This window comes from Microcebus murinus, chromosome 19 (assembly GCF_040939455.1).
Source record: "Microcebus murinus isolate Inina chromosome 19, M.murinus_Inina_mat1.0, whole genome shotgun sequence".
In the NCBI taxonomy this organism is placed as follows: domain Eukaryota; kingdom Metazoa; phylum Chordata; class Mammalia; order Primates; family Cheirogaleidae; genus Microcebus; species Microcebus murinus.
Window position 1 is genome coordinate 28,331,534 of NC_134122.1, and position 16,868 is coordinate 28,348,401.

General features: G+C 41.6%; 1 protein-coding gene across 2 annotated transcripts; it reads left to right on the forward strand.

Moving 5' to 3' along the window:
• Positions 1–1,935: 1,935 nt before the first annotated feature.
• ZSCAN21 (zinc finger and SCAN domain containing 21) lies at positions 1,936–15,953 on the forward strand. 2 transcript variants are annotated; one of them, XM_012759003.3, is made up of 4 exons: positions 1,936–2,752; positions 11,087–11,575; positions 11,869–12,061; positions 14,691–15,953. In XM_012759003.3, exons 2-4 carry the CDS (start codon positions 11,180–11,182, stop codon positions 15,530–15,532), a joined length of 1,431 nt encoding a protein of 476 aa, XP_012614457.1. In that variant the 5' UTR covers positions 1,936–2,752; positions 11,087–11,179; the 3' UTR covers positions 15,533–15,953. The 2 variants fall into 2 exon arrangements, with proteins under 2 accessions (XP_012614457.1, XP_012614456.1); XM_012759002.2 differs by having other exon boundaries at positions 1,950–2,694.
• Positions 15,954–16,868: the final 915 nt, after the last annotated feature.

Below are 16,868 nucleotides of genomic sequence, written 5' to 3' on the forward strand. Positions count from 1 at the left end.
CATGTTATGAGTGGTTACACTGTGGATAACCAAGGTGACAAATTCCTTCAGTCAACATTTGTTGGACTCATTTCTATTATCATTGACCATATCTGTAATTATTTGTTTACATATCTGCCAAGAGCTGTGTATTTTTCATTTTTAAATGTTTGTGTCTTAACATAATGCCTGACATATTGTAAGTTCTTGATAATTATTGAATGAACTTTGGAAATCAAAACCATTCTGAAGAGGAAATACATATAACACATCATAGTAAGTCACCAGTCATACTAACATTTCTTTTGTCTAATCTCTTGGGTTTTTGTCATATGGTCATGGTTATATTAACGGAAGAAAATAATGGATATCCTAAATTAGTTTTAATACAATGTGATTTGGATGGACAGCATATTGATCTTTCTAATGATAATTTTGAAAATCCCTTGAGGTATAGCAAGCACACAAGATTGATCAGAGAATCTGGCTGGTACTCTCAGCTCCGCTACCAATGAGCTAATTAACTAGTGTGCCTTGGATTTGACTTCTTCAGGCACTAGTTTCTTCATCTGAAAACAATTTCAGCCCTTTTGCTCGGGGTGGCAAAGTGTCCTGTTCCGGCACTTCAACTTGGGCAGCCATACCCAACCATACAAAATAGGCCAATGTTAGCCTTTTTGTGGGGGTGGCCAAGTGGCATGTTTTGGCCCTATAACTTGGCCAGCAATATCCCATCATCCCATAGGGGCCAGCTTCAGCCCTTTAACATGGGGTGGAGAGGGTCCTATTTCAGGCCTTTGACTTGGCCGGCAATACCCAGTCATCCCCTATGGGTCAATTTCAGCCCATTTGCTTGGGGTGGCCAAGTAGCCTACTCTAGCCCTTTAACTTGGCTGACAGTACCTGACCATCCCCCTGGGACCAATTACAGCCCTTTTGCTTGTCTTGGCCAAGGGGCCTTTAACTTGTATGGCAATTAAAGTCTCTTTGGACATTAATATTTTACAACTCTAAGCCCCTTTGCTTTATGGGCGCACCACAGCCCATTCCAACAATGGGCTTGGAATTAGAAGGATTTTCTTCAAGCCTGCATATCACTTAGTGGTTTCATGACTAGGCAAAGACCCTTTGACTGAGGCCAGATGGAGCATCGACAAAGCATTGATGGAAGGGTGGGGGCACTCATGGAATGTGCACAGGTTTCCTAGTTCTTCCCTGTGCCCCAGTGATCCTGTTCCCATTCCCCATCTGTTTTCCCAGTTCTAAACTCAGAGCAAGTATAGTACCTAAGAGCGCATGCTTTGGGGAAAAGAGAGCCAAGTTTGAATCTTGACTGTCCCACATATCAGTTGTGTGACTTTGGAAAAGTTAGTTTTCTAAGCCCGAGTTTCCTGATCTATAAAATTTCACAGGGTAAATATACTAAGGATTATAATACTTCATAGAATCAAGCCAATGAATGTAAATATGTGAGTAACAGATTGTTTCCAAAAATGGTCACAACCCCAGATAATGGTCCATTATCTCCCACATACTCCTGAAATGTGACCAAGAGATAGAGGGTGTTTTTCCTCCCCTTGATTCTGGCCCAATAACCTGTTTTATAAACCAAATGTGGTAGAAATTATTCTATGTAACTTCCAAGGCTGAGCTTAAGACATCTACAAGTTCCACCTTCACCTCTTAAAATGCTCCTTTCGAGGAATGCCACAAAGAAGCCCAAGCAGCCATGCAAAGAGACTCACATGAAGGAGAACCAAGGCCCCAGACAAACATCCCCATCTGAGCTCCAGTCTAGGGCGCCAGTACCAACTGCCAGCCATCCTACCTCCTCAGTTGACTCTATAGGAAGCAGAACAACCCAGCCACCCCACAGATTTATGAGATTATGTGAAAAATATTAAGTAATTATTATGTTAAGGCATTATGGGAGTTTTGGTTTTTTGTCTTGGCTTTTTTTTTGGAGACAGGGTTTCGCTCTGTTGCTAGGGCTAGAGTACAATAGCATTGTCATGGCTCACTGAAACCTCAGGCTCCTGGGCTTCAGTGATCCTCCCACCCTGGCCTGCCAAAGTGCTGGGGTTACAGGCACGAGTCACCATGCTTAGCCAAGGGACTAAGTTTTGCAGTAGTTTTTTATGCAATAAAGAACTGAAACCATATATATTAGGAAAATGATAATTTTGTCTGAGGCTTGCTTCAAAATAATCCAGTGGGAAGCGCATGGGGGAATGAATGAAAACTTTGACGTGGTAATTGTTGAAGCTGGTCAGTGGGTACAAGGAGATTCATTATGTCATGTTCTCTACTCTTGAATGTCTTTGAAAATAAACTTTTTAAAAATGATCCTAGAATACATCATAGGAAAATGATGTCAAGTATGTATAAATTTACGGTGCATTTAGACAGGGAATTCCGTGTGCAGGCATATTGTCCCTCAACAAATGTGAGTTTTGCAGGACCAGACCCTGGGTAAAAACAGTAGGCAAGGTCTCAAACTGTTCGCCTTGGGGGACAACCCAGCTCCTCCCACACACGCCTCAGTGGCCAGCGAAGGCCCAAGACACCGAGATGCCAAGAAGACCTGCCCATTTCCTAGAGGGGCCGTCACGGCCCCACAAACCCTCCGCGGGGCGGAGCTATGACGCGCTTCCGGTCCCGCCGGCCCGCGGTGCGTGGTGCTTTCTCCGGCGTCTAGAGCGGCTCTGACTTACGGTGAGCTTGCTGATACCTGGTTAGCGTGGCGGACGAACAAGGGAGCCTTGGCCCGAAGGTTTGGAGAGGAAGGAGTGGGTTTAGCAGCTGTGGCCTCCGGGGACGCCCCCAGACCGGTCCTAGGAGGGCTGTGGGGAGGAGCCCCCGTCCCCACCCAGCCCCAGCTGGTGGAGGCGCCGGCTCACCGGAAAGCCTTTCCCTCTACGCAGGGCTTTTGACAAATGGTACCTAGTCTCTTTCGCGTTCTAGAAGAGTTTTTCTGTGCGTTCCCTAAGACGAGTCGTTTGTCAGTCTGACTGTGGCTGCTTCTTTTCCTCGTTGATCTGGAGGCTAATTGATGGGAACGCGCCGCAGGGGTTGGGAACCTCATTAGAGGTCTTAGAAACCTTGGGTGGTGTCCAATCTAAGGGAGGGACTTACTCCCTTGTGGCTTTGTTAGTGTTACGAAGCATACATATAACATCTGCTCGTTTGGAAACTAACATTTTTAGAGAACTATTTATAAATAGAGTGTCAAGGAAAGGTGATTTGGTGTGTGAGGTACTTGGAAACCCACCAGTTGAACTGTGCAAGACACTTGTTTTCAATTACTGAAGGCTGCTATGGGGAAAGTGAGTATTGGTCTAGGACCGAACTAGGATCTTTCAAGTGACGCACAATTTGGTTCAGCTTAAAGAAGACTTTGTAACAATTAAAACCGTCCAATAGTAGGATTCTGTGCCTCAAGAATTATCTAATTTGCTTGCCTAGGAGTTTTCATTGACAGAGTGAGATGTATTAAAGGTATTCTAGCAGTAGTACGTGCTGTTCAGTTGATAGAATCTGTGATAATTTGATTTTATTTATGCCTCATCTTCCAGAAGGGTTTTGGACAGTTTTATAACGGCATGTAAGCTTTGGGAAATTGGCATAAAGGAAGGGGAAAAACTGGGAACAGAACAAAGGCCTGCTATTGATCATGAACTTTTGTTTGATGGGCCTCTTGAGCTAAACATTTTAGACAGTTTTTAAAAAGTAATCCACTGTCATTGAAGACAATGTGAGTTCTTTATGAAGACTCTGTTTTTCTATTGAAAAATTCAAAAGCCAAGACCTGGAGAGCATCCCTATATGAACCTTTAGACAAAAATGTGAAATTACCAGCTTTCTTCAAGGAGGAAAAGAAATAATAAGATAGTGCATAATCAGATTTTTTTAATCTTGTGAATTTGATACATGGAATCATTTCATTGTAGCTTTAATTTGCATTTCTGTTCTTGTAACTAAAGTTAAGCATCTTTTCATGGATTAATTGCTAAACTGAGACTTGAAAGACAGAAGCATACCACAAGTATTGGGCATTGATAGAGCATAGAGAATGAGAAAGGAAATGATGAGAATGAATGGAGAGGCAGAGACCAGATTGTGACTTTTCTTACAAAGATATTGAAGAGTTTTAAGCAGCTGAATGATATGAGCAGATTTGTATTTTAAACCCTGCAGATAGCCTTTGAGCCTGTGGCAATAAAATTGCCAAACTGGAAAATGGCTTGTGTGAATTCAAAGAAAGATATTTTCAGAATGTTGCCAGCTAGTTAAAAGTCAAAGGTATTTGGTCAAATTAAAAAATAGGCATTGTGTTACATTTAAAATAGATCTGCTAGACCATAAAACTAAATAAATAAATAAAATAGATCTGCTAGAAACGTATTAGGCCAATGTTCTGACAATTGTTGGAAAAGAATCAGAAATTAACTATTGTTGCTCCTAGAGAAAAGGCAGGCACTTATTTTTTTAAATAATCAGAAAAGGGCTTCAAAAGTTTTTAAATATCCAATTAACTGTAAGAATCTGCTTGAAAATCATAAATGTTGTTGAAGTTAACAGCTGTATTTCTCTTTACTACCCTTCTATAATGGAACAGCACTAACCAAAGCTGCTTTTTCCCCCCAATGCCCCATAATTTTTTTATTTAAATAAGTGTTTTATTTTAGAATAGTTTTAGATTTATAGCAAACCACAAAGATAATACAATGAGTTCCCATACACCTCTCACCTAGTTTCCCTTATTGTTATCATCTTACATTTACTATGTTCATTTGTCACAGCTGAGGGACCAATATGGTTCCTCAGTTGGTACATTGCAATCAACCAACCTCCACAGTATATTCAGATTTCACTGGTTTTTCTCTAATGTCCTTTTTCTGTTCCGGGATCCCATATAGATACCACATTGCATTAGTCTTCATGTCTATTTAGTGTCTTGTAGTCAGTGACAATTTTGCAGCCTTTCCTTGTTTTTGATGACCTTGACAGTTTTGAGGGGTACTGGTCAGTTTGTAGAAGGTCCTTCAATTTGGGTTTGTCTAATATTTTTTTCTCGGTTAGACTGGGCTTTCTGGGTTTGGGGAAGGAAAACAGGTGAAGTGCCCATCATTTGTCAGGGAATGTGCTATCAACATGACTTATCACTGATGATGTTAACCTTGATAACGTGGCTGAGGTAATGTTTGCCAAGATCCTTCACTCTGGGTACTTTCCTGCCACGTCTTTCCATGTGCTACTTTTTGAAAGTAAATCCCTAAGTGCTGTTCAAACTTAAGAGGTGGGGAGTTAAATATGAAATATGAATTACTTACAATTCTTCTGTGCAAGAAATTTGTCTCTTCTCCCCTCTTCATTTGTTCACTCACTTTTTTAATATATCAGTACAGACCAGGGGGCCAGTTCACTATCCCTCAGACCGTTGGAGAATGCGCACTGTGGGCCCAGGACGAGTTGGCTGCTAAGCAGGACAGGCAGCTACGGCAAAAACACCTGATGGGCAGGATAAATGTCCTAGGCAGGCAGATTGTGGCCCATGGGCCATAGTTTAAGGATGCCTGGTATAGACTCATGGATATTTATTTTATACTTTGGGTTGTAATCCAGGACTATGTTAGTTATTTTGTTCAAATTATTTCAGCTGTGACCATTGAGAGCTTTTTTTTTTTTCTTTTTAAGTGTGGCTTCCGTGTCTCTTTGATGTACCCCCATCATTTTGTTTTCTGAAAACTTTTTGGCACTATAATATGTTCCAGGCCCATCTTGTATATTCCCCAACCAAGAATCAGCCATTTCTCTATTTCCTGGTTCCTTTTATTACAGAACGATATTTAGAAACCAAGATCTGGGAGCTGGATGTGCTCATTGCTGCTGGAATGTCATTGCTTCTAGGCCTTCACAGCAGACAAAGCTAGGAAATAAATGTATGTGTACTAACCCATATATACACACTTACCTAATTTGGTATCCATCTGTACCAATATAAAGCTAAACATGAGTTTATACTACCATATTTTTATTAAGTATTTAACTTAAATTTGTAATGTTGGTATCAATATTAAATTTGTGTTGATAATATTATTTTTTAAAACCTCTTTTCATAGTTTTTACTACTTAAGAGTAGCCCCCAGAGATGTATGTACATTCTTTCCACTCATATTTGAGCACCTGCAAAGTGCCAGGTGTAGTCTAGACATCTGGAATATAGCAGTGAACAAAACAGTCCCTACCCTCTAGAGTTGATATTCAAGGGAGGAAACAGTTTTTTAAAAAGTGAAAATACAGTGTGTGTATGTAGTATATTGTATGATGATAAGTGATGTGGAGAAAAAGAGTAGAGAAGGGGGCTCAGGAGTTCTGGGGCGAGGGAGGGCAGTGTACAGTTTAAAACAGGTCACCTGGTATGCCTCAGCGGAAGGTAACTTCTGAGTACGGACCTGAGGGAGGTGAAGGAGTGAGGCATGTGGAGTCTGGGGGAGAGTTAGGCAGAGGGAGCAGCAAGTGCAAAGGCCGTGAGATGGGAGTGTGCCCCCCATGTTCAAGGCACGGTGTGGCTGGAGTGGATTGAACAGGAGGGGGAGAAGTAAAGGATGAGGTCAGACATGACGGGGCTGAGATTGTGTAAAGAAAGCCCTGTTGGCCACTGTGTTGACTTTGGCTTTTCCTCTGTGAGACAAGAAGGCTTGAAGGGTGTGAGCAGAGAGATGATGTGGCCTGACTTTGGTTGGTTTGTTTGTTTGTGTTTTTTTCTTTTTCTTTTTCTTTTTTTCTGAGACAGGGTCTTGTTCTGTCACCCAGGCTGGAGTGCAGTGGTGTCATCATAGCTCAGTAATTTTTAATTTTTTGTAGAGATGGGGTCTCACTGCGTTGCCCAGGCTGGTCTCCAATTCCTAAGCTCAAGTGATCCTCCTGCCTTGGCCTCCCTAAGTGCTGGGATTACATGTGTGAGCCACTGTGCCCACCGTGACTTGTATTTTGGACAGGCTCACTCTGGCTGCTGTGTTGTGAATAGAGTAAGGGAAGCAGTTGGGCTATTATAGTGCTTCAGGCCAGAGATGATGGACTAGGATGGTAATGTGAGACGTAGTGAGAAATAGTTGAACTCGGAGTATTTTCTGAACGTAGAGCTAACAAGATTTGCTTGTGGTTTGTATGTAGAATGTGAAGCAAGAGTCAAAGATGACTCCAGGTTTTTTGGTCCAAGTAAACAGAACAGTGGAGTTGCCATTAACTGAAATAAGCAGCACTGGGGGAAAGATGGGAAATTCCTTTTTGGACATAATAAGTTGGAGACACCTATTGGACATCCAGGTACAACATCAAGTGGGTGTTGGTTGTGTGTGTCTGGAGTTCTGAAGGAAGGGAGGTCCAGATTGGAGATACAGATTGGGCAGTTTTGAGTATATAGATGGTCAGTAAAGCCACACAACTGGCTGAAATCACCAAGGAGAGCAAGTACAATGAGGAGGAAGGGGCCCAAGCACCCAGCCCTCTACTCATTTGTAGTCTTGCTGCACTGAATTTGTTTAAATTGCACAACTGCTGCTCTAGTATAATCGTTTAGCTAGTGAACTAGCCCGGCCAACTGCCCAGAGGCAACATCTAGGGAAACTTTTTCTTCTGTAATTGTGACGACATACACATTTTGCAGAGCAGTCATGTGCTAGTTAGTGGCATCTGTGAATTTGAATTCACCAAGTTCTCGGAATATATCCTATGTGAATGTTATACTGCTATATGATGCTTCCCGTTTGATGCCACTGGATGCTATGTAACTCCTAGTGTCTTGCCAAGTTTCCCAGGCTGGATCACAGAAGCTGAGTGGCCCAGACAGGTTTCTTTCTTTTTTCTCTTTTACTCAGATTCAAAGGAACCAAACAGGTTTCTTTACTGTTCTTGGGGTTTCCTACTCTGGATAGAGAGTAAAATTTTGTAACAGTTATGTAAAGTCAATCTACCACTCAGGAGGTCTGCTTTTAAATGTTTCTGAAGAATGCTCTCCAGCACCACTACCTCTGTTATATTTCTTGTTTTAGCCTTTGGTGCTTGTGCCTTTATTTTAGAAGATTAGATGGCACTGCTCCTCCCTGGTTCAGTTTTCAAGTAGTTATGAACTTGGGTGCCCCAGGAGTGTACTGGGTACAGATTTATTTAACCAAAGAATCCTTTATTCAAATAATTGGTTTGAATTCCTTTAAACACATTTTGGGAAATGCTTCTGTATGGTTTTTTTTCTATGCCTTACAGCTTTCCTCTTCATGCTATGGGTTGCTTCCTGATGTTTATATTAATAAATCTCCTGGCCATTCCACCAGCATTAATTCCATAAATATAAACCTTCTCTATACAGTGTTAACAGTAAAACTCTCGTTTGTCAAAAGACTACTTATGATCCCTTTTAAGATTTTATGATTTTTTAATTACTAAAGTAGTAATATCCATTCTTTAAAAAACAAAATTTGGAAATCTATGAAAGAATGAAGAATATGGAAATCATCTGTAATTCCATAACCCAGCATTATTGCTGTTTATTAAGTTTTGGTCTTTTTTCCTTTGTTATGTGTGTACTATGTATAAATGTATGACTTTTTTTTTTTTTTGAGACAGAGTCTCACTTGTTGCCCAGGCTAGAGTGAGTGCCGTGGCGTCAGCCTAGCTCACAGCAACCTCAAACTCCTGGGCTCAAGCAATCCTTCTGCCTCAGCCTCCCAAGTAGCTGGGACTACAGGCATGCGCCACCATGCCCAGCTAATTTTTTTTATATATATATATACATTAGTTGGCCAATTAATTTCTTTCTATTTATAGTAGAGACGGGGTCTTGCTCTTGCTCAGGCTGGTTTCGAACTCCTGACCTCGAGCAATCCGCCCGCCTCAGCCTCCCAGAGTGCTAGGATTACAGGCGTGAGCCACCGCGCCCGGCTAAATGTATGATTTTTGATATTTGAAGTGCTGTCGAGCCAGATCCATGAAGATTGTTGTGTATGCAAAATCAGCATAATTGGGTCTTTTAATGCCCTAGATTTTTTTTTTTTGTCCCTTTGAGGCAAGGTCTTGTTATGTTGCCCAGGCTTTTCTCGAACTCCTGAGCTCAAGCAGTTCTCCCACCTCAGCCTCCCATGTATCTGGGACTACAGGTATATGCCACCACACCCAGCTAATTTTCTAATTTTCTGAAGAGAAAGGGTCTCACTATATTGCCCAAAGTTGGTCTTGAACTCCTGGCCTCAAAATGATCCTGTGGCCTTCCTATCTGTTTCTCTTTATTGGGACTACTGGAGTTTTCCTGCTCTAAAGGATCCAAATTCAGCATGAGATACCTATGTGACATGAAAGATAGGGCTTAAAGTTGGAAAACATGCTCAGGAAGGCCAGTCACAGGTGTTTAAGATTCATTAATTTATGTACTTCTCTTTCAAAATATATTTAATGAGTCTCTCCAGTAAAGATAAACTGACTTTGCCATCTGCTTACTAATTGGTTTTCCATCTGCCCCACCAGCTTGAGAGCTGTCTGAAGGTGGGCGTGGGTCTGTCTCATTCTTTACTGCAGCCCTGGCAGCAAGCACAGGCCAAGTGTTCAGTGTAGGTTGAATGAACTAACTTCACTTTTTTGGCAAATGGAGAAAATAGAAGTAGTTATATTTACTACAGATGTTTCAGTATTCTAAGGTATCATCTGACCAAAAAGATTTAGAATATTTAAAAGAAATGATTTTAAACATTTTTTGTTTGAATCTTTTTTTGTTTCTTTTTTTTTTTTTTTTTTTGAGGTAGGATTTCACTGTTGTCCAGGCTAGAGTGCAGTGGCATTGTCCTATCTCACTGAAACCTCAAATCCCTGGGCTCAAGCGATCCTCCTACTTCAGCCTCTTGAGTAATTAGGACTACAGATGTGTACCACCACACCCAGCTAACTTTTTAAAAACTTTTTTGTAGAGACAGGGTCTCGGGATGTTGTTCAGGCTGGTGTTGAACTCCTGGCCTCAAGCAATGGTCCCATCTCGGCTCTCAAAGTGCTAGGATTACAAGCTTGAGCCACTGCTCCCAGCCATGTTTGTATCATTTATTATGATTTAATTTTTTTCCCTCAATTTCTTCTCAGCAAAACATATCTTATTGAAATATCTGTATAAGAATGTACGCTACTTTAGTCTAATCTGTCTATATTCTACCTGCCTTTCTGTAAAAAGCCAAAGGAACTTTAAAAACTTGAGAATACCCTACTTAAAATGGGCCAAGTGAAGTTCAAAATCACATTACTAATTATACTCAATTATTTTTAAATAGACTAGTAAATTCCACCATTCCAACATGATACCTGGTCCTACTGACAAGCCCAGTAATTTGAATAGTAAATTTTTTTTTTTTTTTTTTTTTTTGAGACAGAGTCTCACTTTGTTGCCTAGGCTAGAGTGAGTGCCGTGGCGTCAGCCTAGCTCACAGCAACCTCAGACTCCTGGGCTCAAGCGATCCTTCTGTCTCAGCCTCCCAAGTAGCTGGGACTACAGGCATGCGCCACCATGCCCGGCTAATTTTTTCTATATATATTAGTTGGCCAATTAGTTTCTTTCTATTTATAGTAGAGACGGGGTCTCGCTCTTGCTCAGGCTGGTTTTGAACTCCCGACCTCGAGCAATCCGCCCGCCTCGGCCTCCCAGAGAGCTAGGATTACAGGCGTGAGCCACCGCGCCCGGCCTGAATAGTAAATTTTTAATGTTCAAGCTAAATGTCTTTGGTTTAAATGATTAAAAAAATAAATAAATAAACAGATGATGTTTGGCCAGTAGATAGTTTTTTGAAATCTCAGAAACTAGGGTATCTATAGTTGTGAGATTCTGAAACAAGTCATTGAGCAATGTTAATTTAATTTTAAAATTGTGCCACACTGCACTTTTTAGGAGAGTGGAAACAGTAAAATCAAAGTAGGATATCCTGAGGTGATTCCAGGAAAATTTGAACAGTCACTTTTATGTGGTAGTTTTTTGGTGGCCATAATTTTCACAATTTCATGTGCTTAAGGTAAGGCTATAAAGACCAAAAAACACACACTTCTTTTTGATAATTTTTTGGTAACCTTATTTTCTTAGGTGAAACGTGTGGCCCTAAAGAACCAGAAACCCAAAGAACTAATATTCCTGCTCCACAGAGTCCCATCTTTAGTGAGACTGTTTCTGGAGTTTATGATGACCAAGGTACTGGGCATGGGCACTGTCTTGGGCCCGAGGCCTCCACAGGAGCAGGTGGGGCCCATGATTGTGAAAGTTGAGGAGGAGGAGAAAGGGAAGTGCCTTCCTAGCCTGGAGATGTTCCGTCAGCGCTTTAGGCAATTTGGGTACCATGACACTCCAGGGCCCCGGGAGGCCCTGAGCCAACTCCGCGTGCTGTGCTGTGAGTGGCTGAGGCCTGAGATCCACACCAAGGAGCAGATCCTGGAGCTGCTGGTGCTGGAGCAGTTCCTGACCATCCTGCCCCAGGAGCTCCAGGCCTGGGTGCAGGAGCACTGCCCAGAGAGTGCTGAAGAGGCCGTCACTCTCCTCGAAGATCTGGAGCGAGAACTGGATGAACCAGGACACCAGGTAGGCAGGGGGAGATCTTTTTTATTCTAGGAGATTGGGAGCATGACATTCTAGGCAGGACCAAGAGTTTTTCCATACAGTAAGATGAACTGAATGGAAGTTTCTACTGAGTTAGACCATGTTTCCTCCTATTTTTCTTCTATTATCCTAAATTAGCCTTTAGCCTTGGGAATTAAATGGGATGGTGTTTTTCTTTTCTCTTTCCTAGAGATTTCACATAGCTGTCCTGAGGTTTTCATTCTAGTTCTTTAAGTGAGCTGTGTACAAACCCAGCCATTCCTAATTGTTTCTAGGTCTCAACTCCTTCAAGTGAACAGAAACAGGTGTGGGAGAAGATGTCATCTTCAGGAACAATGAAGAAGTCCCCGAGCAGTGTGCAGCCACAGCCTGTGGAGACCAGTCACAAATATGAATCTTGGGGGCCCCTGTACATCCAAGAGACTGGTGAGGAGCAGGATTTCACTCAAGATCCAACAAAGATTCAAGGTAAAGACCATCTGTCAGGCTCCTGTCCAGTGTACCAGGCCTTTGTGGTTGAAGAAGCAGAGTAATTCATAATTCCTGGCTGTGAGGAAATTCCTGGATTAACTCAACTTGTGGGGCTGACTAGATGGAAGTAGTTCCCTTTCCCCAGGTACAGCTATCTTAGCCAGGGTCCTCACACGGAAACGGATCACTCTGAAAGGGTCAGTTGAAGTGAGTTTAGTAAAGGAACTGTTTATGGAAGTGTAGATAGGTTGACTGAACCAGTAGGGATAATGCTTCACCAGACAACCATGAAAAGCTGTTACTACCCGTGAACCTAAAGTGACAAGAGGAGGGAACCTGTTACCAGAACCTGATGAGAGCTACAGCCATGGGGGAGGGATCACTTGATAGCTGCTGTGGCTTTAGGCCCTGCCACTGGGCGAGGAAAGAACAAAGGGAATAAATACCCCAACTTCATCCTCTTCTTGCCCTTAGATCAAACCTAACTGACAACCAGAGGGCAGGAAAATGAGGCAGTGCCACCCTTTGAGTAAGCTTCCTGGGGCACAGAGTGGGGCTGAGAATGGATCTGGGGAGGGCAAATGGAAAATAATCGGCAGCCTCCTTATTGAAGCTATGGAAAGAGGGGAGCATTTTTTCAGAAGTCAAAGGTATATCAGGGGACTGTATTCCCCAGCTGTAATCTCCACAAATCACAGTTTACAGAACAGTCTCAGATGCCATAAATGATTATCAGCTGTGTTATTTTGCACTAACAGTTTCTACTCTTATATACTTGCATTTACCTGGTGGATTATAACTAAATTCTTAAAACAGAGTTAATGTTTAATTTTATGTTTGTAAAAAATAAGGTACATTATTCTAAATCTTAATAGTTTCAAACCACGATATAAGTGTAGTCTGTATAGGCCACTCTTTATGTGTATGATATGATTTAATGAGAAGAGTCCATGGCCCTCAAAAATCTCTCCTCCTCACACACTTACTGTGTCCCAAACATGTGAAATTCCATCTTGGAAACAAAGTTTTGAACTTTATTAAAAAGCATTTTTTAACAGTAAAAAAATCAAACTGTTTGCTAAATTCTTCACATTTTATGGTTAATACGAATCCTTCTCTCCAGACAGTTGGGGCCTCCCTGGAGTTGCCAGAGTAATTAAAGATAAAAATAGTCAATGATATATCTGGTCAGTTTCATTTTCCATTTCTCTTGGCATACCCACTTGGTAGTACTACCCAAAGGGGCTAGTGGAAAAGGATTATCAGAGCCATTAATGGGCTTGGGTTTTAGTATCCAGATTGGGGTAACAGGAGACAAGTTCTATGCAATATATGTTTAATAACAGTTCCAGAGGAGAATACAGTGAGTCAAGGAGAGACCATATTCAAAAGAAGAAAATGGCTAAGAATTGTCCAGAAGTGATGAAAGGCAGACATTCCTGAGATTCAGGAAACAATGAATCCCACATGAAATAAATGAGACAAAATATAGATATATCAGTAAACCTGCAGAATGTCAAATTTTATACAGTGTCTTAAAAGTAACCAAGATATAAAAGACAGATTGCCTACCCCCCAGAGGAATTCTGATTAGACTAATAGCAAGCTTCGCAACAGTAACAGTACAAGCTGGAAGATAATGAAATAAATGGTCCTGGTAAATTCTTTTTCAACCTTGCCTCATGAGGTTATATTAAGTTACATCTTTACCACACAGGTAGCCCATGGCTCTGCAGTACCTTGTAGGGAAGTCTGTGCATGTAGCCAGGTGATGGCTCTTTATGGAGCGTGAAAGGCCTTTAGCAGCTGATGCTCACTGCTGGCAGAGGAGAGAAATAGAATGTTGGGTGGAGAGTGAGAGAGACTGTCAAGGTACTTCCTCAGGAAAGGAAGGTGTACCTTGCTGACTGAGGCTTTGGTACCCTCAGAGGGATGATGGTTCTCGAAGGGAGCCCATTTTTCAGAATGAATTTCTCTCAAGTTCCCTTTCTGTGCGTGTGGGTGGCTAGATGGACTTTGAGGAGGTGAAACTGCCTAGCGAGATGTTCTAAGGAGACTAGCTCCAGCTAATTCCTTCAGTGTCACTTTTTAACTAAATTACAAGACATAGCCAGTTGAATGCTGAGAGTTAAACCCTCACAGGGGCAAAGTGCTTTCATTCCAGCTAATAAGGATCTGGGACTGGGATGATATAAATGGCTGAATGTCCTCTTTGATTGCATTTCTGCCCAGCTGCTGTGAGAATATGGGTTTTGTGAGTTTGTCACTCAGCCACTTCTCCCTTAATTGTCTTGCCATTTTCTTTAATCAACTCTGGCCCATCAGCAATCATTCTTACTTGTTTCTTTTTGCCCTCTGCATTTGAAGTTCATTTCCTGGCAGAAAAAGCTATGTACTCACCATACCATAACAGCTTCCGGCAGGGAGTTCATTTGAAAGTGATGTTGTAAACTAGATTTGATGATGATTTCCTTGTATTGATGTGATATTGCAACCTGTAGTAAAGGTATATTTAGTCGCCCTTCAGAGTCCATCAGTGTTATCTGATGGTACTTTTTCCCTGGGAACAGTTTCCTCCTCAGAACAGGAAACAACTAACATATCCTTACTCTACTTACTGTTTCAGATTGTAAGTCACATACCCAGAATGAAGAATCAACCGATGAGCAGAAAGGTTCTGAAGAAGAATCTTGTGCAGATGGACTCAAAAAAGATATCATTCCTGTGATTATTGCCAGTAAATGTGAGGCCAGGTTAGAAAGGCAGCGTGTAAACCTTGAAAAGGAAAGAGGAACAAAAACCCCCCTTCAAGACACAGGCTCCAAGAAAGGTACAGAATCAGTTCCTACTAAACTTACTCCAAGAGAGAGACGTTATATATGTGCTGAGTGTGGAAAAGCCTTTAGCAATAGCTCAAATCTTACCAAACACCGGAGAACACACACTGGGGAGAAACCTTACGTATGCACCAAGTGTGGGAAAGCTTTCAGCCACAGCTCAAACCTCACGCTTCATTACAGAACACACTTGGTGGACCGGCCCTATGACTGTAAGTGTGGGAAAGCCTTCGGGCAGAGCTCAGACCTCCTTAAACACCAGAGGATGCACACTGAAGAGGCACCATATCAGTGCAAAGATTGTGGAAAGGCTTTCAGTGGTAAGGGCAGCCTCATTCGACACTACCGAATCCACACTGGGGAGAAGCCGTATCAGTGTAATGAATGTGGGAAGAGCTTCAGTCAGCATGCAGGTCTTAGTTCACATCAGAGACTCCACACCGGAGAGAAGCCATATAAATGTAAGGAGTGTGGGAAGGCCTTCAACCACAGCTCAAATTTTAATAAACATCATAGAATCCATACTGGGGAAAAGCCTTATTGGTGTAATCATTGTGGGAAAACCTTCTGCAGCAAGTCAAATCTTTCCAAACATCAGAGAGTCCACACTGGAGAGGGAGAAGCACCGTAACTGTGAAGTATGCCCTTCTGTTATTTCGGTTTTTTTAAATTTCAGAACATGAATGCCAGGGAGAAGCCCTGTTATGATACGAATTTCAATGATAGATTTGCTTCACTCAACATCAAGGAATATTTGAGGAGTAAGAGCTCCACAGTAGCATGGTAGACAGGACGTTCTCAGACAGTGTCAGCAGGTTCCACACTTGCCAGCTGGCTGGGGCAGAGTCCCCACCCACGGTTAGGATCGATCCCAGGAGACCCTGCCAGCATTGCTTTTTGAATAAACTGATATGTATCCAGTATAATTAACTAAGGAAGAAACATTAAAACTATTGAACTACTTTAACATATATCCAAGAATTATAATTTGTAAAGAATTGAGCCACATTGGACACAATTTAATCAGATTCAGAATAAACTTGTAACATCTTGTAATGCCTCAGGGCTGTTATTATCATAAATGATGCATTGGTTAGTGAACACTTACAGATTTTTAAAAAAAACTATTCCTACTGGTTTAGCTTTTAGAAAATTTGGATTTGGGGCAAACAGCTTTTGGTACTTGTGAATGTGTATGTTGGAAAATTGAGATAAGAGTATATGCATGTTGGCCTATGTTGCGGGTTTTTTTTCCTGCATACTGAATACATTTATATTATTGGTAACATTTTGTGAGCCTCATGTGCATTTTGGTGGTATATATTCTGTCTGTGCCAGTATTAAAATCAAAAGCCTCCTTCTGAAACTGCAGAAATCATATACAATATAATTACCTTAAATCCAGACTATCTTTTTTCTCTTACTGTAGTCTCTTTGACCTCCTAAGATACTTTTCTCTGTACCTTATAATGTCTTTTGGCCAGAAACTCTAGTTACCTAGAAACTCAACTGCTTCACTCCTTCCTTCCATCACTTGCTTAGCTTCATATTATGACAGTTTTTTCCACCTCTGATTAGTAGTCACTGAAATATCCTTCTGCAGCCTGTCATGCCAGGATTAGGGACAAGAAAGTTTCATGTCTAGTGCCAGTTCTGATCTCTGGACACTCATGTATGCCATCCTGGGATTAGATTAGGCTCCAGGTGATAAGTCTTCATGTACTAGCCAAGTATACCATGGAGAGAGGAGGGCATTGCTGAAAAAGAGTCAGTGGTTCTTGAAAACAAATTTTCTTACTGTTGCAGTAACTTGCTGGACATCGAGTGTCCTGCCAGCACCTGAAACTCAGTACATTTAATGATGACTTGTCCTGTTTTTATATTAACCATGATGAAGACCCACAAGAATTAGTAATTAGGCAGCAGCTAATTATCATCTGCAGTGCCCCTGGTGGCCAGCAGAGGGA